We start from the raw sequence: 20,958 nt of genomic DNA on the forward strand, positions 1-20,958 counted from the left end.
GGCAGCACCATTCCAACAGTCCTTGAGTGAAGCAAAAGCAAGCGTACCCAGCACTTCACCTTCCTTGTGGTGCTGAACCGCACCCCTTTGAACATACACACACCCTAAAACCCTCCCTTGCTTGGGTGTTCTGTTACAGCAATGAGAAAGGTAATGTTTGTTTTTCCAGAACAGTAAATTTGCTTCTGTCATTAACTTTTGAAATACCTTGTTCCACTCTTAATAACTCTCACTTTGAAGCCAATGTCTGACCTGTTGGCATGTACTTAAGATTCTAAGAACTGAAACAGAAACACCAATCTTAGGAATACATTTATTTCAGTGGTAGAGTGCTTGCCAATATGGGCAAGACCCCATGTTGAAGTTCAGCAAATTAAATAATTCAGTTATCAATAATCAAATGTGTAAGATTGACAGTGTTAAATATTCAACAATAGGTAAGGTGCTATATACCATATTCTAGTAATCCTTACATATTAATCTAACTAAATTCATTTACTTTCTTTTGAAATAAATACTCTACATCATGGAGAGAGATGTGTCCAAAGGCCATGTAACCATTAAGTGTTAGTTAGAATTGAAATCTGAGACAATATGACCAATCCTTTCAGAGATTAACCAACCACAGCAGCAATTCAGCATGTCATTCAGTGTTGAAGGAAAGGGACCCAGAGGAAATTATCCAACACCGCGGTAGTACCTGCCTATGTGCCAAAAGGAGCATCCCCATCAGAAGTAAAGAATGTAAGACTTCATTTGCAGAAGACAACTAGAGGGAAGAATAAAAGAACTCGGTTGAGCCTAGCATCCTGGACTAATGTGAACAGCACATATGATGGAGTGGGTAGTTAGTTGAGCCTAGCATCCTGGACTAATGTGAACAGCACATATGATGGAGTGGGTAGAGATAATAGCTGCTAAAAGAGCAAGGCACACTCCATGTGTTACTTCCATTCAGTGCTTTTATTTTAGAAAAAGAAACCACACTGAATCCAACAAGGTACAACTATCGACTTCTTATTCTGTGTTGTTCTTCCACTTTAAAAAGTGAACTCCAATCTGTCTTCATCCAGAATAGCACTGGTTGTTTCAAGAGAACCTGGGGAAAAACAAAATTCACCGAAATCACAGATTAAGTCTCTGTCACGGGGATATGGGAAAAAAGAAAAAGGAAGGACAGGAAGCAAACCAACATTACAATATATATAAATTGTACTACAATTTTTTTATTATTTCCATTCTTTGACTTGGTGATCTGAGTTAACAAAGACATATACTCTAATTATAACTTGGAAAATATTTTACGTTCCTAACATTTTAGTAAGCATAACTATTACTATAAATACATTTATTTTATTTTCTCCAGAAGAAACTCTTCTAAATCCCCAAATACGCACATGGATCCACAGTATTGCCAACGGGCTGTACCTTCCATCTCAGCACTTGGATGCTGAGGCAGGATGGCCTGCAAGCTCCAGGCACCTAAGCAACACAATGAGTGACTGGCCGGCCACCCGGGCTACACAGAAGATTCCAGCTCAAAACCGAGACGCTACCAAAAGCACAGTACTGGAGCTTTTTTTTTTTTTTTAAACTTCGCTTTTTTCCTTTCCTACAGTTTATAACTTATTTTAAGCAGATTATCTAGTCAAGTATGTTTTCTCGGATATTAAGATACCCAACAGGGAGGGAAGCTAGAGAGCTAGCTCCATGGTTAAGAACACTGACTACTCTTCCGGAGGACCCGGGATCAATTCTCAGCATCCATATGGGAGCTCACAAGTATCTGTACCTCCAGTTGCAGGGGATGCCACACCTTCACATAGAATACATGTAGGCAAAACACCAATGTACAAAAATAAAAATAAATTGTTTTTAAAAAAGATACCCAACAGGAATAATTTATATTTTATAAAACTCAAATCCAATCTGAGGCACTGAATGGTCATAATATTTTAAAACTAGCATCATAGTCTTATTAGTATTCTTTTTGGTTTGTTTTGTTTTGTTTTGTTTTGAGACAGGGTTTCTCTGTGTAGCTTTTGAGCCTGTCTTGGATCTCCCTCTGGCTGGCCTCAAACTCAGAGATCCGCCTGGCTCTGTCTCCCGAGTGCTGGGATTAAAGGTGTGAACCAGCACTGCCTAGCCTAGTATTATTTCTTAACAGTGTTGTTAGAGAGGAAAGTGTGGCTGCAGTCAGAACTATGCCAGCGGGGGTGGGGTGTGGGATGGAGGGAGTGTTGGGGATTTAGCTCAGTTGGTAGAGCACTTGCCTAGCAAGTGCAAGGCCCTGGGTTCGATCCTCAGCTCCGAAGGGGGGGAAAAAAAAAGAAACTGATGCGGGAGTTTTCTTACAGATTAAATAAGATTACTGTACAAGGCCCCAAACAAAATTCAACTTTAATTCTCTTACTCTTGTCCCCTAAATTTTCAATAATTTATTATATGGACAATAAATTTCATTTCAGATTAATAGTGAAGTTTTTTAGCCTTGAACTTTTTAACATTTCTATATACTAGCCAAAATTACTGATTAGGGCAGTAAAATATTTTTCAACCTTCGGACAATTTTTCTAAATACAGGTGGTATTATTTTAACACATTTGAAGACAACAAAATTCACTGCGTATTTAGACAGCTGTTCCACTGTTGTGTTGTTACTCATCCTACTGACTCTGCTTGTCCCTCTTCTGCTTCTACAACCTACAAGGAAAAGAAGGAACCAGAGAATAGAGACTTCATCTCTGTGACAGTCTGAATCATTTTCTGGAATAGAATGGAATGTGCAAGAGAGGCAGGTTTCAGAGTAGGAATGCTTTCTCCTTAGAACAGAAATTCCAGAGAGCACAAAAGCATCTTTGTATCTTTCCTTACCCAAAAAAAAAGATTGTGTGTGTGTGTTGTGTGTGTGTGTTGTGTGTGTATGTTGTGTGTGTGTTGTGTATGTGTGTACGCACACGCGCATGTGCTGGCAATGCCTGCAGAAGTTGAGTCCTCTGGAGCTAGAGTTACAGGTGGTTGAGAGCTACCTGACATGGATGCTGGGAACTGAGTAAGAACCACACTCGGGTCTGGGAAGAATTGGTGAGCCAAGTAAACTCAAATGTCAACAGTAAATATGAATGCAAACACCCAAAGGTGGTTCCTACAGGTCATCTCAACAAGCTTTCTGAAAAGCACCCCTGATGCTTACACTGGGTAAGTCCAGCTCCCATCCATGCAGGGCATATATCCAGTAACTACTGATGAAGGAGTGAGTGGTATATAATGTAAACAAAAACAACACTTTCAAGTACAAGAGTTGGGTTTTAGCTCTGGCTCTGTAATCTTGGGAAATCTTTTTCTAATCTATTTAAATTACTATTGTGTTCATTATGCAAGCACATGAACATGCAGAAATCAAAGGACAACTTTAGAGAGCTGGTTCTCTCCTTCCACCACGGGTTCCAGGGATAAAGTTCAAGTTCAGGAGTTAGAAGACTTGCCTAAAGACTTGAGATATGGCTCAATATGTAAAGGTGCAAGCCTGACTAACCTGAGTTTGAATTCAAGACTACATTAAGTAACTAATCTTTGCAAATGCCTATAGTAAGTATTTGTAGACCAGGAACTCATTCTATTAGATTAGTGGGAGCCATCACCAATCACTCATCTCTGGATATCCTATCTTTATTGTTGTATGACTTGAGAACATTAATTCCATATCACATATAAGGCACCCAATGAATGTGCTTCTGAGAAACATTCTCTATGGAAACAGGGAGGTCCCTTAGTGTCACCATTTTTCTGTGCCATTCATCATGCACATGTCTGTATTTGATGAGAGAGCAGAAGGTCTAGGAGTTCAATGCCAGCCTGACATAAAACAAAACAAAAAATGAAACAAAGACAAAAAAACAAAGTTTTATCCGAAAGACTAAAACTTCATCTCTAGTACATAGGTTTCTCAATGAGCAGAGCTCCTTTAGATTTAAAAATCAGGATGGTAAGCTGGGGTGGTGGCTCATGAGTCAGGGCTGCATAGAGACCCGTTCTCAACACCCCTGCCCCTACCAAAACAAAGTTAGGTTGAAGCCAAAGTCTAAACAAGGCTGGGCTTTACCTCAGTGGTAGAGCACTGGGTCAGCAATGAGGCCTGTGTGCATATGAATAATGATGCAGTGTCCTTTCATTTCTGTTAAAATCATTGTAAGCAATTTGGTTGCTAGAAATCAAGATAGTCCATTTAAATACTTGTTTAAGTAAATAGGTCTGCTTATTAAGATTTGATTTTTTTACTCTTTAATTCTTGCAGACTTCAAAATCCCATTTACTTTCTTCTACTTAGCCTAGCCAAATTCTTGTCTTCCTTCCCTTCTTCTCTTCCCTCTTTTCTCTCATATAGCTAATGCTAGCCTCAACTCACAATGCAGCCAAGGATGACCCTAAATCCCTGCTCCTGCTTCTGTTTCCCAAGTGCTAGGATTACAGAAATGCAGTGCCATAGTGTTAATGCCTTAAACCTTAATTAAAAAAAAAAAAAAAAAAAAAAAAAAGGAAAAACAGACAGACATAGATGTGATGGCAGAGGAAGGCAGTTGGGCTCTTCTGTGAATGACATCAACCTGATCCATAGGGGTGAGTCATCTAGGTCTATATACCTATATCTCAAAGCAAGAAAACAAACCACCCACAAACAAAAGATTACATGCTTTTAATCCCAGCACTCTGGAAGCAGAGGCAGGTTGATCTCTGAGCTTAAGGCCAGCCCGGTCTACATAGTGAGTTCCAGGACAGCCAGGGCTATGTAGAGAGAGCCTGTCACAAAACAAACAAAAAATCATCAGGGCAACACTGGATAAAAAAAAAAAAATCTTGAGGCAACAGGGAGAATGAGAGGGGAAAAAGAAATGGGGAGGAGAGAGAGACACATACACACACACAAACACTGAAATGAGAAATAAAAATAGAGGAAAAGACTCAGAAACATGAGCAGGAGAGAAGAACTGGTAGATATGTAGAGAGATCCCCCTGCCTCTGCAACCCAAGTGCTGGGACTAAAGGACTGCACTACCACCACCCTGCTTAAATATTACATTCTTTATCTACCCCTCCAGCATTCCTACTAAAGGGGGAGGTCTTATCTCCATAAAGTAGTTTTAAAAGAAAGTTTACATTCAACATAATTTTTGCCATCATTAAAGGTCGATGTTTCAATGTTGGGGATTTTGCACAGTGTTAGTAATTTTTCAAATAAGGGAATGATAATGCACCAGTAAGATCAGATTTAACCTAAAGTAGAGAATGACAGACACCCATGTTTACATACAGGCTACAACAATGCACCTCACACAACACTGGCGTCAAACCAAAAGCACATCCCAGGTGGGAAGTAACTCACCCTCAGAATAAGGAGGCAGGCGTCCTAAGTCCAGCTTGCGTCTCTGCCCTTCCTCGCTCCACTAGGCACGTCACATGCCGTTTCTTCTGCTATGCAGGTTTAAGGTCAACAGCCACTCTCAAGATTCTTTTCTCTGCTGCCACCTACCCGTTTATCTCTCTGCTGCAGCAGAAGGGCATATAGAAAAGGGCCTTGCTTATTGTTCAAATAAAACAATGCTTTAACAGTTCATAGTTTAACATGTGACTCAACATTTTCAAATATTGCCATCCCACCTCAATAATCAGGAGAGAAAAACCCAATCATAGAAAACCAAATAACGTATGATCAATGTTCATGCTAAGCTAGGAAAATTAAAAACAGAAAGAAAGGAAGAGGAACGATTATACACTCAATGGTCGTTATCTCAAAGAGCGGTGTTCTGTTTCACTGTTCTCCTTCCCTATGTATCCCTATGAGCTATAAATAAGTACATGATTTAAATTAACTAGGTAGTCTACAACTCCTACAAATTCCAAACTCAGAGACTATCCAAAGAACCATGGAAGACACATCAATGCAAAGCCTTTAAAGTAATTCTAGAAACTAAGGGTATTAGGTGCTTTACCTGCTTGAGATTTCAATGTTCTGGACTGCTTATTGCCCAATGGCTCTGAATACAATAAAACACGAACACATACGCCACCTACATTTAAAATAGGGTAGCATTTGTATGCCCATATAAGCATTGGGTATTTTTTTTTTTTGCAAAAGAGTTAATATTCATTAAGTCCCTTAGAAAGGGCTGATCATGAATGTACATTTCCTTAAACTAACACATACCTAGAAAAACTAGGGGGAAGGGAAAGAATGACAAAAATAATAGTTCTAAGAGAACTGGGAATTAACACAGCATAATGTCTAATGCGTTTTAAAAATCTAAGATTCACCTCTATCCCCATTCTTTGTCACTGGAGCCTACGTCTGAAATTTTCTATTAGACACTAAGGAACTACATCCAAGAAGAGCCTAGCAATAATAACAGCTTACTTTTTCCACCCTCCCATTACCTTCTCCCCAAATAGATGTATGTACAGACTTGGCAACTTAAAATAAACGCACACTGACATAAGCACCAAAGAGCTGGTCAACAGCAGACCTGCAATGACATCACTTCCACTTTCTCATTCCTTCCCCCATCTCAAACCCCACCCTTTTGACCTCTGCATATGGGATGAGCCTGAGCAGGAGAAGTTGGAGATGTCAGGACTGCGCCGTTCCCACGGATGCTCCTAGAGGCCTGCTGTGCTTCTGGGAACTGAGGCACAGGGATGTCTGTCTGACTGAAACCTAAAACAACAACAGTTCACCCCACCCCTCATGTTCCCCAAATCCCAAATAGCAGCCAGGTAAATATACTATATAAGGTCCACCTAAGTTTTGAATACAATAAAATCAAGATTCCTTACAAGTCAGCAATATTTAATGGGGCATCAGAATAGGGGTTGTTTAAACTCTCTACAGCCTGCACAATGCAAACATTCTACCGGTGGCCATTCTCATAGGCCAGAGAACAGAAGTCTCCTGAAGGAGTCCTTCTCAGAACACCTCATACATCCCTGTAGGAGTGCAGGTGGAATTCTTGGTCAAGTAAATTTCAGTTCAATTCAACAAATAATTATCTTAAGATGCCAGAGGATATCCCTATCTCACGTGTCAACTGAAGCACAGAATAGGCTAATCATTTATTACATGCCTCTAGCTGAGGCAGGGTTTCTTATTCACTGACCAGGTCTGCTGAATGTATACATTCTTTGTGTAGGACATTACAAGCTACCAGAGAAAACGATGCAAAAATAAAAATGAAGGGAAGGTGCTGGCTACTGTCTCTGAAACCATTAATTAGAGAGAGATTGCTGCTGTAATGTAAAATATAAGGCTAGCTTTCAGAGTGAAAACCTTAGAAAGGACAGGGAAGGAGGAAACAGTAAGCAAACTGGGGTGGACATAAAGAAACGTGGTACCTAACAGAAGACTACCAAACTGTACAGACTATTTCCATTCTGCCACTAACTTTGTTTTATGACCCTGGCTAATCTGGTTAACCATGCTGTGCTTCAGAAATGCTACCCTATATGTTCCAATCTATATAATGTGTACTCTTTAGAATTTGATAGTCTTTGGCTATTCACATACATCTGTTAGGCTCTAGTGATCACTTCTAAGGTGACTAAAAAGCTCTATTGGTTTCACAAGCCCCGTGCATGTCACTAAGGCCAACTGAACGCAGTGTACTTTAAACCATATATAGAACCTAGAACCTAGTTTACTTTACACAACTCTAGTTTTCCATACCTGTCAACTCCTAATTGATGTCTTTAAAGTGTGAGCTCACTGTGTATTCGGAACACCAACCCCTGAAAAAGCTTAAGCCAGAGTAGCACAATGGAAGAGACAAACAAACCCACAACAAAACAAAGCCAAAGTCACACTCTGAGAACTTATTATAGACATATATGCAAGAAATGGAATATCTAAACAGCTAAATGAAATCCCAAGTGCTGAGTTCATCCTAATCATTCAAGCTTTATCCCACAAACTCTTCTTTAAATTATTTGCTACCATATGTATGCATTATTTGTAAAAATCAAGTTATGATAAATTCATATTTGCCTTTAAAGTGTTACAGAAAGAAAACTTAAGAAAGCAAAATGTTAGCCTTCTGATGGAAATAAAGGAGATCCAATTACCTGCCAGCAGGCTGGGCTGGGCCTGGTCCGAGCCGCTGCACTTAGCACCACTGCACAGCTGCATTATGGGGGAGGGGAAGTTTACAAGGGCACTGACCCCAAAGCTCTCAAAACTTCTCACTCATCATCAGGAAGGGGGAAGAAGGAAAGTGTTTTCTCTGAGTATTTTTTGTTTGTTTGTATTTGTATATTTTGGCTCCTGAAAAGGCTGGCAAAGAACAGTAACAGTGCAAGCAATTAGAATATTTCTTCAAAAACAATTTTTAAAATGTAAAACATTAAGGAATTTTTTAAAACCACACTTTTGTTAACATGGAAAAAAATGTCACTAGAGTTAGGCAGCCATCCTAGGAGGCATGGCAAAGTGCATTGGGATAAAGGAAATAAAACACCACACAAACCCCCAAACCGAAACAAAATGAAAACATTTCCAATCTAATCTGGAAGACTAGATGATTCCAACAGCAGACTTCTGTCCGTCATTAAACATTCCAAATCCAAGGCACCTAGCCTGTATTTTAGGTGAAACTTTTTCTTTTTAAGAAACAAAAGAAAGCAGTGAACCTGGTTATAAATCCTACGATGTATTACGTCTTACATCCTAGCACAACAGAAGCCAATGTAAATAAAGCGAACAGACAGACAGACAAACAGCGGCAGAGGTTACCTGTCTGAGCACCTACATTTTCTTAGGAGGGAGCGTGTCTCACCAGCCAAATAGCCCACAAACCTTCTCAAAACAGCGAACCAGGAGGAAAATATAACACAAGATTTGATTTCACAATGTCTCTAACACCCCCAACCCCAACTTGGGGTTCACTGAAAACAGGTTTGCTTTTCCATGTTTTCCTTCTTGAGAAAAAGGAGGTGATTGATAGTCAGTGGCCGTCTCCATTGCCGTCAGTGCTTTTTCTTAAAGTCTGAGGAGTGCTTGACGAAAGCAAGTCTCTTGTTGGATTTTTTTCTAATGTTCCAGGGTAGTTTCTTATTGACAGCATAAAGAAAGATTTCAAAGTTCATTGGAGAAAAGCCAGCAGAAATGACCAATTATAAGTATCAAAAGAAAAAATACTTATTAGAAATTTTAAGTGGCATAGTTCATATGTATAGATAGATCATCTATAAAGTCCAATTTTCATCACAGATAACATAAAAACATGAGAATTATTAAAAATACAATTAACAATTACAATTTTAACAGCATACAAAAAATTTACAGTAATTCAGATTTTGGCATGATTCCATGGATTTGGTAAATACATTTTATCTCACAGGTGAAGATTGTACAAAAGTTATGAAAACAATTACGAGAATAAGTCAACTATCACTCATTTCCTTTGAGTCCTCCTTCTTACCTTAATGCTCTTATCCTTACCTTACTTGAGAGAGTTCAAGATGAGCAACCCTGTTAATTTCATCTACTGTGTGAGTGTGATATCCAGAAGGTGGCTGGTGAAGAGCTACATTTCGACACTGGCTGGTGCACAGTGGCTGCATGAACAGGGAGTGGAGCTGCCAGTGAAAACCCCTTAGAGTGCTTGGTTTAGAATGGATAACTCTAGTTTTCCTCTTTCTTATCCCACCATAACAAGATGAACTTTCCAAATGAAGATGTTCTATTTGTTTTTAAATACATGGACTTACATGTGTATCATAATGCATGTGGCAACCAGATCTGATTTTAGGATCTGATTACTTGACTGTCCATTTATTTCTCTATACCAAATAGTATGCACCCTCCAAAATATGATCATTCAGCAAAGTACCAAGTACTTTTATTCTGTTAGTGAATCAGAGGTACTTATGACTCCCAAGGACCCTGTGCAAATCAAATCGTGCAAATGCAATTGGAGTATCCTAAAGATAAATTAGAACTCCTTATGTATCCTTTTTCTGAGATGAAATGAGAGAGTTCACAGATTATAGGTACTATTCTATTTGTCAACAATCAACCTTTCACTCCATTTTAATATTATTTAATTCTATAAAGGAAACCAAGTTTTATTACATTCCTTTTTCAAAGGGGGAAACTGTACAGTTAATCATGATCAGACCTCTGTTGGAGCTGGATAATACTGATGTTTTATTATCACCTTCAAGTCTCTAAGTAGTGTCCAAGAAATTATGTTACAGTCCATCTGAAGGAAAGCAGCACTGGAGAGGTATGAAAAGCTTGGGGAAGCTGCAGAGAATTTGCAGGGAGATGGAGCTTGCTGTTTAAAAAGTATGTTGAACCCTGTAGCATCGCCATCTCTTAACACATCTTCCAGACTCAATCGCTGGAATAGCTTTATCCTTGTCTTAAAGGCTCATATTATATGCAGATTGGGGGCTTTCATCAATTCAGAAAAGGAATATAACGTGGTCAGTACTGAAGGCTTAAGGATAGGGCTATATGAGACTCAATATGTTAAATAAATCGCATTAAAACATCCAGTCCACCTCCCTCCAAATCTTAAGTGTATAAAGAGAAAATGCACAGCCATAACATTAAATAAAAGCATGTAGCCTTGAATAAGTCATATGCCAAACAGCCTACAAATAAAAACAAACACAAACACACACATACACACACACACACACACACACACACACACACACACACACACACACAGCCTAAGAAACATCTACTTTCCTATTGTCCTTAGGGGAGTATCTCTATACTATTGGAGTCTAAAGCAATTCAATGTTTTCTTTTGTTTTAAGGAAAACTGCTTCCCATCATGCCATTCTCTAGAATCTATTCTTTGTTTGGTGTAAACAAAAAATAAAACACATACACTTGCATGCGACATATATATAAACCCTCCTAAAATGTGAAAAATGCAAATACAAAAAAAATAGCATTAAAAATCATTTCAGCTTTATACCTAATGACCTTTACTTGCCTCCCCAAAATGATGTCCCTGTACTTATCCTTTAAATGTTCAACTCTCAAAAGAAAAGGAGGGCACGAAGACTTTTAAATGTGTATGTTGAGTCAGTGTCTTGTTAACCAAAAAAAGTAGCATTTTGTTTACTTTGGCCATTGTTAAAGATGAAGTCATAGAGCAAGGGATGTTACCAGCATGTATTAAAAATGCAACATTAACAGAGCATATTATCTTTCAAAAGACTAAAACACTAACAAATACAAGGCAATGCACAAACTTCAACTAGTATAACTTTATCTACATTGAGTAAATGTTACTTTGTATACCAGACATTGCAATACTGTTCATTTCCCTTTCATCATGCAAACATGCCAATTTTGTTATTAAAAATCTTTATTGGATTATAGTCACATTACCCTCCCACCCAAATTAAGGGGGAAAAAAAACAAGGATGAACACGAAAATAAGAAATCCCAGTCAGAGCCCCTTAAGAGTTCATAAACAATTATGTGCATTTAAATGCTAGCTGAGAGAAACGGCAGAATTTTCAGATTGCTACTAGAACATTTCTATTTTTAAGATGTTTCCTCTTTACAAATCTTGAAACTGTGTGAAGTCATGCTACCAAGTACTTGAATCAAAACCATTCTACATAAAAACAAAAGCAAGAGACCACGGAAAAAGAAACTTTCATGTTCCTCATGGCCTAAGAGCAGGGTTTTTTTTTTAAGTCACTGAAAATGTTAGCAAGAGAGCCTGCCATTTCTCTGTATATCACCTATTCTTCCTTTCTGTAGACTCTGGAAATGAATCAGGTACGTGTCACTATCAGGTCTCATCTAGTTTCCCTTCTTCTAACCAATCTTACTGTACCTTTCTCTCAACCTCCTGAGCATTCTCCATGAACAGCATTGCAAGTTGGTTAAGGGGAGGGATGGGTGGGGGACAGTTTTACGAGGGTTTGCTGGTGAGTTATTTACCGGTGGGGTCACTCCACCAGGAGTTTGATCTCATTGGCTAGCAGCTGGTTCATGTTGAACAGCCCCGCTGGGAGCTTGGGGAGCAGCTCTCGCTCGGTGGTACTTTCAGGGTCGCTATCGACAGAGCTGGAACTTGCGCTCATGTTGTCGACAGCAGTGCTGGCGGGGGGACCGAGCTCCGGCTCACTAGTCTCACTGGCCGTGGACACCACAGAGAGCAGGGACATGCGCCGGGTGAGCCGGCCAGCGGGCAGAAGGGAGGCAGCATAGTCTGCTATGATACCAGCTACATCTAGATTACAAGCCTTATCAAAGGCGATGAAACCTACATTTGCATTGGCCTCGCAGACACAGAAGGAGCCGTCATCTTTCATCAACAGGTCAATGCCACAGACATCCATCCCCAGGATATTAGACACCTGGATGGCTAGCTGCTTCCCTTGTTCACTCAATGAGCACATCATCCCCACACCTCCTGTAAAGAAAAGAAGAGGTAGAGAGGGTTATCAACTTCTGGAGTAGCATTAACACAGGCCTCTTCTTTTTTTTTTTTTTTTGGAGCTGAGGACCGAACCCAGGGCCTTACCACTGAGCTCAATCCCCAACCCCAGGCCTCTTCTAAATGGGTAATGAAACAACAAAGCAACGCTAGTGTAAAACTGGTTTTTGTTTTGTCCTATTGAGACTAAAGCTTATTTATTTAATCTGGACTGCCTCACACTCATGGTCCTTTGCCTCAGCCTCCTGCTGGCACTATAGGCATTCACTACCACCACTGGCTTAAAATTGAAGTTTTAAGCCTGCCAGAACAGAGATGAAAGAAAAGTGAGAAAGAACCAAAGGAGAACGTCTGAGAAAAACATTAAACTTCCCTTAAGGTCTATCCTGTCTATGATAAGATGGACCAAACAGTGTCCCTCAACATCACAAGGGTTTCCAGAACCTCCCATCCCCACCACCGACACCAAAATCTACAAATGATCACAAGCCCTTAACAGAGTTTGTAGTGCCTACAACCTGCTACGCATTTTAAATCAGCTCTATAGTACAATACCTGATACAGTGGAAACACGCAAGAGTTGTTAAAATGTTACTGATTAAGAACAATGGTAATGTATGTTCAATATAGATGCAACCATCGTAGGCTTAACTTTCCATCCATAAACTCAATTCAAACAACACTCAAAGAGTGCCAGGGAGAGGGTGAGGATCCCACAAGACTGAAGTAGAGAAGGACTGAATAGTACTTGATTCCTGCCAACTTAGCACAGTATTTGGCTTCTGCCAAGTTCTGCTTTCATGAACCTTTAGGAAGTAACATACACACTGGGCTTTAGTCACCAACTCTGGACTGTGGTTATTTGTTTGTTTTTTAATATTTTAAGTGCTCAGTTGAATCGTTTCAATCTGCAAATATGAAAGATTGTGTTTAAAATGTTTGTATAATTAGAACATCTGATTTTTTAAAAATAATTTACTTATTTTTATTTCATTCACATTTGTATTTTGCCTTCATGTATGTCTGTGAAGGTGTTGGACTCCCTGAAACTGGAGTTAAGACAGTTATGAGCTGCCATGTGGGGGCTGGGATTGGACCCAGGTCCTGTAGAAGAACAGCCAGTGATCTTAACCACTGAGCCATCTCCCCAGTCCACGAGCTGATTTTATATATAGCAAGTGGAGAAGCCTAGCAAATTCGTGAGTTTGAAGCAGCCTGGAATATAGAGCAAGTTCCAGGCTAGCCAAGGCTTCATAGTGAGACTCTGTCTCAAAAATTATTTAATACTGACATAAAACAGGGACAAGGGATGGGGTGCATACTAGGAATATGGCAATCCACATATGGCACTCTTTCTTTATGGGTTCTATTCCTAAGAAAAAAGCTTCTGAGTCTTCAGATCACTAGCCAAACATACAGGTAGGAGTGAGCTTTGCTAGCACAGGGTGGGAGTAAAGAAACACAACAGCGTCCTCACGCGGGAGACTAGCTTCAAGAAGACTAGAAAGAAAAGAAAGAAGCCTGACAAGACTGGGCATAGCAGCTCTGAGCATCCACAGGAATGTCATGTATAGTGGCCAAAACAGCTAGGCAAATGAAGCGGAGTCCTCATTACCCAGAGGCTGGAAAGGTAAGAAGAGTACAGGAACCAGTATGGTTTCCCAACACCTGGAGACTAAAGCAACACAACATGCTCCAAAAAAACAAATCTGAATTAGCCCAGGTGTGACACGATACATACCTAATACAAGAAAGAATACCCTAAAGAAATTAGAGTTCAACAACAATAACAAAAAGGGTTTTTGAAAGGTGCAAAACTACACAGAGAAACCCTGTCTCGGAAAAAAAAAAAAAAAATTGTTTTGTTTTTTGTTTTTCAAGACAAGGTTTCCCTGTGAAGCTCTGGCTGTCCTGGAACTCAGACCAGGCTAGACTCGAACTCAGAGATCCACTTGCCTCTGAAGTGCTGGAATTAAAGGCTTTCACCACCACCCAGCCAAAGAGATTTTCTGAAGCTAAAACAAAACTGATCAGCAACTCAACACTCCACAGAGGAAATGAAGGACAGCAGGGTTGTTTTTCTGTTGGCAGTGTCGCACCTGAACCTACTGCTGTTTCAGCAGTCACTGTGGCTCCAACGTCACTTTCATGTTCTGCTGGATCTGCCTCCTGCCACTGCCACCAAATGTAGTTTTAACTAAACCTCTATTGTTCTATTTAAATAATAGGAGTCAGAGCCTAGGGTGAAAACCTACTAGCTCAGAGAGGTTGAGGAATAACTAACTGACCTTCCCTCTTCACTGGTATCTCAGAAAGAGAGCATCCTTTCAATCCACCAAACCAAAAAAGACCATTCCATGCTAAGTCCCTCCCTACTACTTCCTGTGCATTTCTCTGTCCATCTTCCAGACACCCCTAACTCTGATTACTTTCTGTCAACTAGTTGCTAGCTCTTCCTCCTAACCTCCAAGGCTGATTTTATTTAATTAATGCAAATGCAAACTCAGGGTTCACAGTATGATTGAATATCCCAAAACTTACAGTTGTTTGTGAATGTTCGCTCAGAGGAGCAGGGTGTGGTAAAAGGCAGTCTAGAGGTTGAGGCAGAAGGAAAGTTCAAGGCCAGCCTGAGCAATCCATCAAGACCCTATCTCAAAACAGAACAACAACAAAAACCAAGCAACCAAAAGAAAAGCAGAATTAATCACATATAGGGAATATTTTTAGAGCACAGACAAAAAAACTTAAAATGAAATCATAAAACAAAGTAGGAAATCTGGGAATTAAATCAGAAAATAAATCTTCCAGAGGAAAATAAATAGATGGATGAGAGGAGGTAACAAAGAGAGAAATGGGGAGGAGACACTGGAAGGATGTCTCAGCAGCTGGGAACACTGACTGCTCTGACAGAGAGCCTGGATTCAATTCCCAGCACCCACATGGTAGCTCACAATTGTAACTGCATCTCTAGGGGGTCCAATGCCCTTTTCAGGCCTCTGTGGGCACATGGTGCACAGACAAAACACACACACACACACACACACACACACACACACACACACACAGAGCCAGGTGGTGGTGGTGCACACATTTAATCCCAGGACTTAGGAAGCAGAGGGATCTCCTCTGTGAGGTCAGGGCCAGCCTTATCTACAGAGTGAGCTCCAGGACAGCCAGGGCTACACACACAAAAAAACCTCTGTCTCCAAACACCAAATCAAACAAACAAAAAACACTTTATAACGAAAAAGAGAACATTTCTAGAACTTGTAAAGTTAACAGTGGGAATGGCAGCCAGGTGTGGGATCTTTAAGCCCAGCCCTGGCCCACTTTGACGGCTCAGTAGTTTAAAGCACTTGTCACCAATGGAAGAAGGGAGGCAAGGAAAGCTGTGTGTGAGGAATATGCTAAATACAGCATGTACAAGCAGGAAAAGCTTGAACAGAAATGGAGAAATTTAAGTTATAATCAGTGAAATCTAATTCACTAAGGAGAAAACTGACAATGACGGCAGGGCTACACTCCCATGAGGAAAGCACCTTCACTCTACACGCCAACAGCAAGGGTCTGCTGCGTTCGTCTTTACCTAGTGAACAATTGCTCTGCATCCTTCCATCTGTCGAACAACGTAACATGGTGCCAACAACACGGCCTCCCACAACAATGACTCGCACATCCCTTCCATGAGACTCTTTAATGTATTTCTGGAACAGATATGGAGCTTCATGCCGAATAAGATGGCTTAGATCAGCTAGATGATGTTTATCTCGTGCCAAGAAAACAGCTTTGCCTAGGATTTAAAAAGAATAAAAATATACAACACATGCAAGTCATGAAATTGTGGATAGTGATAAATACACATTCTTGGGTCCCAATATACTCTTTTAGAAGCAATTATACTTGTATGTTTTTAAAGTATTTAAAGTGATTTAGTTGTAATTAGTAAGATAATATGAAAAATATATAGGGTCAAACTTAATAATCATCTATTATTTCCCCAAACAAATTCTTGTGGCTAACTATTCTATTTGGGTTATGAGGAAGAGGATCTACATTGTATTCATCCAAAGGTTAGCCAACGTTAACCTCATTCTTTAGCAAACCCCTTTCCTCTGAGTTAAAATACACATAAATTATTACATATTAACATTCTATTATTACAATACAGTAACAGCAGTATCACAGACTTAATTTGTTTCTGAATTCTCTACTCTGTCCCTTGCTCTATTTATTTTTATTCCAATGGGGGTATGTCTTTTTTTTAATTTATTTTTTATGTCACTGGTGTTTTACCTACATATATGTTTGTGTGAAGGTGACACTGGAACTGGAGTAAAAGACTGTTGTGAGCTGCATGTGGGTGTTGAGAATTGAACCCAGGTCCTTTGTTAGAGCAGCCAGTGCTCTTAACCACTGAGCCATCTCTCCTCGGGTCCCAGAGGTACCTCTTTCTGACATATGCTGTAAGTGTTTCTTTGGAGGACTGACTCTATGTTCCTTTTTGCTGCCTTCCAGCACTAAGTCACAGAAGGTTATGCAGCTTCTTTGTTTATTGAGCATTCACCATAAGTCTCCCCAGATCCTTAGCTGTCACACTAGAGAAGCCAAATAAAAAACAAAGCCAATGGCTCTAGCTGAACTTTGATCCATGTGTCCCAGTAAAGGTACAATGGCATGTATGTCTTATCCTTGAATTCATTACAGTCTCTGCTAAACTTCTAAAGAAGTGCCTCTCACAGCAACAGGAATCACACTGGCTCAAGAGTGGCTGCAAATGCAAGGACAGGAAGCATTCTGGCTATGAGACAGCTGTGCTAGGAACGGAGGCCAGCTTTGGAAAACACCGAGTAGAAAGGTACTGCAAACATTGCAGCAGTGATGGATGTTTGGTGAGTCCTGAACATGGAGCATGGCCAACAACTGGGGGCTGTAGAAAGGCAAAGTAGGGTATGTATAAAATGGTCCAGAGCTAACACTTTTAGCTCAGACATCTTAAGGTAACAAACTTTAGTTTAGCCAACCTACTTTGGCAGTCTCTTATCACAGCACAAGCTTCTAAAAACTATGTTCTTCAAAGATAATAAAGAGTTATACAATATACTGATAAATATTGGGAAACGACAACCAGACAGAGATCCAGAGAAAAGACCCAGCAAAATAGTATTCTCAAAATGATGAATAAAGAAAGATGTATTGTTTGCCAGGTGGTGGTGCACACCTTTAATCCCAGGACTTGGGAGGCAGAGTCAGGCAGATCTGAGGTCAAGGCCAACCTGGTCTACAAACTGAGAGTTTCAGGACAGCCAGGGCTACACAGAGAGACCCTGTCTTGAAAAAAACTGAAAGGGAGGGAGGGAGGGAGGAAGGGAGGGAGGAAGGGAGGGAGGAAGGCTGGATGGACTGCTGATAGAGGAACACTCAGAGCCTGAGGGTAAAAACACACACAAATATTATTCAGATTTTGGATGTTGGGGTCAAGAATTTATCACAGTAATGGGGAAGTGAGTAATACAGAAACTGGTACCAAGCATTTGCTCACTGCTGTGACTGCGCCTGATGAAGTGAGTGGTTCAGAAACCCTCTGGATTGTTCTGTGGAAAAGTTTGGAAACACAGGAAGACATACGCTAGAGATAAGCTCATTAGGTCTAGGAACTCAAAAGCAGACTGATAATGCTCATGAGGTTTCAGATAGCAATAAAGACTACTGGGAACTGGAATATGCTGGTAGCCGATAGACACGTTAGAGGAACAGCAGGTGGCAATTAAAATCCAGGTGTCAGTCCACCAGAAGTTCAACTCTGATGGGAATGTCTGGTTCAAGCAAAGCTTATGAGAATAAAGACTCCAGAATGTCTTTTGCTTATCCTGCGATTTCATATTGTTGCTGCTGCATGCTCTTCTCTGGTATCTGATACGATGCATTTATATGTGGAGAGTCCCCCACTATCTGTACTGGAATGTAGCTATCTCATTATTACATTTTATCTACTGGACATATTTATATCAGTGGATTTTCAGGGAGACACTGTATAATTTTGGCACAGTCAGGGCCTATTGAGTTCCACTAAGAAGCTGCTTTAATCACAGCTCAAATTTTTGATTAACCAGGAGCCAGGCTGGCTCAAATGTCTTTAGTCTTTATGCTAAGATATAAAGTCAAAGGTTTCTTGGACACAATTAAGTGGTACTAGCTTCAAAGTAGCTTTAGATTAGACCAGGTGCCTTGCTAATAGTTTTTAAGATAAACTATTCCTAGAAAAAGCAGTCTAGTTCACAAGGACAGACTAGCCAGCTGTCTGATTTGTTGAACCAAGGTTAAGGTGCAAAGCAACCTAATTGCTGTCTCTCATTAGATCTGGCTGACAACCAAGGACAATGATTGACTCTCTGCACAAATTCCTAACCTCAGTTTTATGATACAGGTAGACTCAAAGTTCAGCCAACTAAGTTTCATTTTTTTTATGATCTAAAATTGCACTCAGGACAGAAATATATGAATATATATATATATATATATATATATATATATGTTGTTGTTGTTGTTTTTCGAGACAGGGTTTCTCTGTGTAGCTTTGCGCCTTTCCCGGAACTCACTCTGTAGACCAGGCTGGCCTGGAACTCAGAGATCCGACTGCCTCTGCCTCCCGAGTGCTGGGATTAAAAGCATGCGCCACCACTGCCAGGCTAAAATGCTTTTAATGTCATTGTGCCTTGGAGAGTGTCAAATGAGCTTGTGTTGAGGAAATTAAGAGACTATGTACTACTGAAATGAAACACTAACATGTACCATATCCACAAATTTACGCACCTCTATGACCCCGTGTGTTCTTCACCACCATTGGGAATTCCAGCACTTCGGCTTCGTCAATCATTTTAGCAAAGTTTTCGTGGCCACCTGGTTTGAGGACAAAATAAATTCAAGACTAATAGCAAAAGTATGCTGGGATCAATTTTAAAGCACAGGACAAGGGAGGTGAAAGTAAAAGACTGATGGCTAATTTCTGTTTGTCTTGAAGAAATTATATATAAATGACTATCCATTGAAAACAACACCTCTGGGGGCTAGAGAGGTGGCTCAGTAGTTAAAAGCACTAGCCACTCTTTATGATGACCTCGTTCAATTTCCAGCACCCACAAGACAGTTCTCAGCTGTCCAAAACTCCAGCTGCAGAGGATCCCACACCCATTTCTGGGCTCCACAGACATCACTCACCTGGTGCCCAGACATACATGCACATAAAATAATTTTTAAAAATTAAGAACCACACGGGCGTGTGTGTGTGTGTGTGTGTGTGTGTGTGTGTGTGTGTGTGTGTGTGTGTGTGTGAGAGAGAGAGAGAGAGAGAGAGAGAGAGAGAGAGAGAGAGAGAAAGAAATTATCTAAAGTGTTTTCCTCTAATGGTTACATGGTTTCAGGTCTCACACTAAGACTCTGACCACTTCTGAAATGATTTTTCTGCAGGGTGAGATAGACATTTAGTTTCTTCTACTTGTGGCTATGTAGATTTCCCAGCATGCAATGGTCTGTCTTTTCTCCAATGCATGTCCTCAGCCATTCTTTCTGTTGAGAGTCAGACGGCTGTACTGAATGAGTCTGAGTCCTCTGTTGTATCCCATGAGCGTATCTGTTCTACTGTCCGTACGGGCTTCTGTTTGCAGCAGCAGGGCTTTAACCCAGTTTCATTTACGCTAAGCAAAGACCAACACTGAGCTCCATCTCCAGCCCTCTTCATTTCTTACTCCAGACAAAGTTTCACTAAGTTGCCAAAGCTGGCCCTGAACTCACTCTGTGGTCCAAAGCTGGCCCTGAACTCACTCTGTGGTCCAAAGCTAAACTCACTCTGTAGTCCAAAGCTGGCCCTGAACTCACTCTGTGGTCCAAAGCTGAACTCACTCTGTGGTCCAAAGCTGGCCCTGAACTCACTCTGTAGTCCAAGCTGAACGCAGATTCTCACGTTTGTGAAACAAGCACTCTTACCTGCCGAGTCATCTCTCTAGTCCCCCTCGCCCCCAATTAGACATTCTCATTTGTGATCTCACCATAAGAAAAAGTATCTGGCAGAGGTACACCATGGCCTGCTAACTCTTGAAATGTCCAGAATTTATTAACACAGTTCAGGATAGCTTGAGGTCGGTTCATCAATCGGCACCCCATCTTCTCTAGGTGGCGCAAAACAGTGATATCACTATCACTCTGCACCCATGGGGTTGGAACTCTGACTACCACCACCTGTGGGTAGGCAGAGATTAGCTCTCCATTGATCCGTAGACCTGGAAAAAAAATAATAAAGAAGCTAAAATCACTAGAAGGAGTATCAATACAAAAGAGGACATGATGGCTCAGTCCTGCAATTCTGTCCCTCCTGAGACTGAGACAGGAGAATCTCTAGGAGTTCAAGGCCAGGACTAGAGAACGAGATCCTGGCTTTTCTTTGTAAGTTCTTTTATGTAATTTATTTATAATTTTAAAAAAGTTAGATTCAATGTAATTCCAA

The 20,958-nt window shown here is 40.4% G+C and overlaps 1 protein-coding gene and 1 long non-coding RNA gene across 3 annotated transcripts in view; both read right to left on the reverse strand.

Annotated features, from left to right (window-relative positions):
- Positions 1 to 942: 942 nt before the first annotated feature.
- LOC118579526 lies at positions 943 to 8,103 on the reverse strand. The gene is made up of 2 exons (XR_004944476.1): positions 5,381 to 8,103; positions 943 to 1,099 (listed from the first exon to the last, which is right to left on the reverse strand). It is a non-coding gene; the product is annotated as an uncharacterized LOC118579526 (long non-coding RNA).
- Positions 8,104 to 10,094: 1,991 nt separating this feature from the next.
- Rimklb (ribosomal modification protein rimK like family member B) overlaps positions 10,095 to 20,958 on the reverse strand; it is a 32,884-nt gene continuing 22,020 nt past the window's right edge. For both annotated transcript variants that reach the window (XM_036180833.1, XM_036180832.1), the window contains 4 exons: positions 20,504 to 20,734; positions 19,272 to 19,358; positions 16,048 to 16,251; positions 10,095 to 12,437 (listed from right to left, as the gene is read on the reverse strand). In XM_036180833.1, the coding sequence (XP_036036726.1) occupies positions 11,971 to 12,437; positions 16,048 to 16,251; positions 19,272 to 19,358; positions 20,504 to 20,734 (989 nt within the window). In that variant the 3' untranslated portion in view covers positions 10,095 to 11,970. The remainder of the gene's footprint in view (positions 12,438 to 16,047; positions 16,252 to 19,271; positions 19,359 to 20,503; positions 20,735 to 20,958) is intronic.

This window comes from Onychomys torridus, chromosome 3, assembly GCF_903995425.1.
Source record: "Onychomys torridus chromosome 3, mOncTor1.1, whole genome shotgun sequence".
NCBI classification, from domain to species: Eukaryota; Metazoa; Chordata; class Mammalia; order Rodentia; family Cricetidae; genus Onychomys; species Onychomys torridus.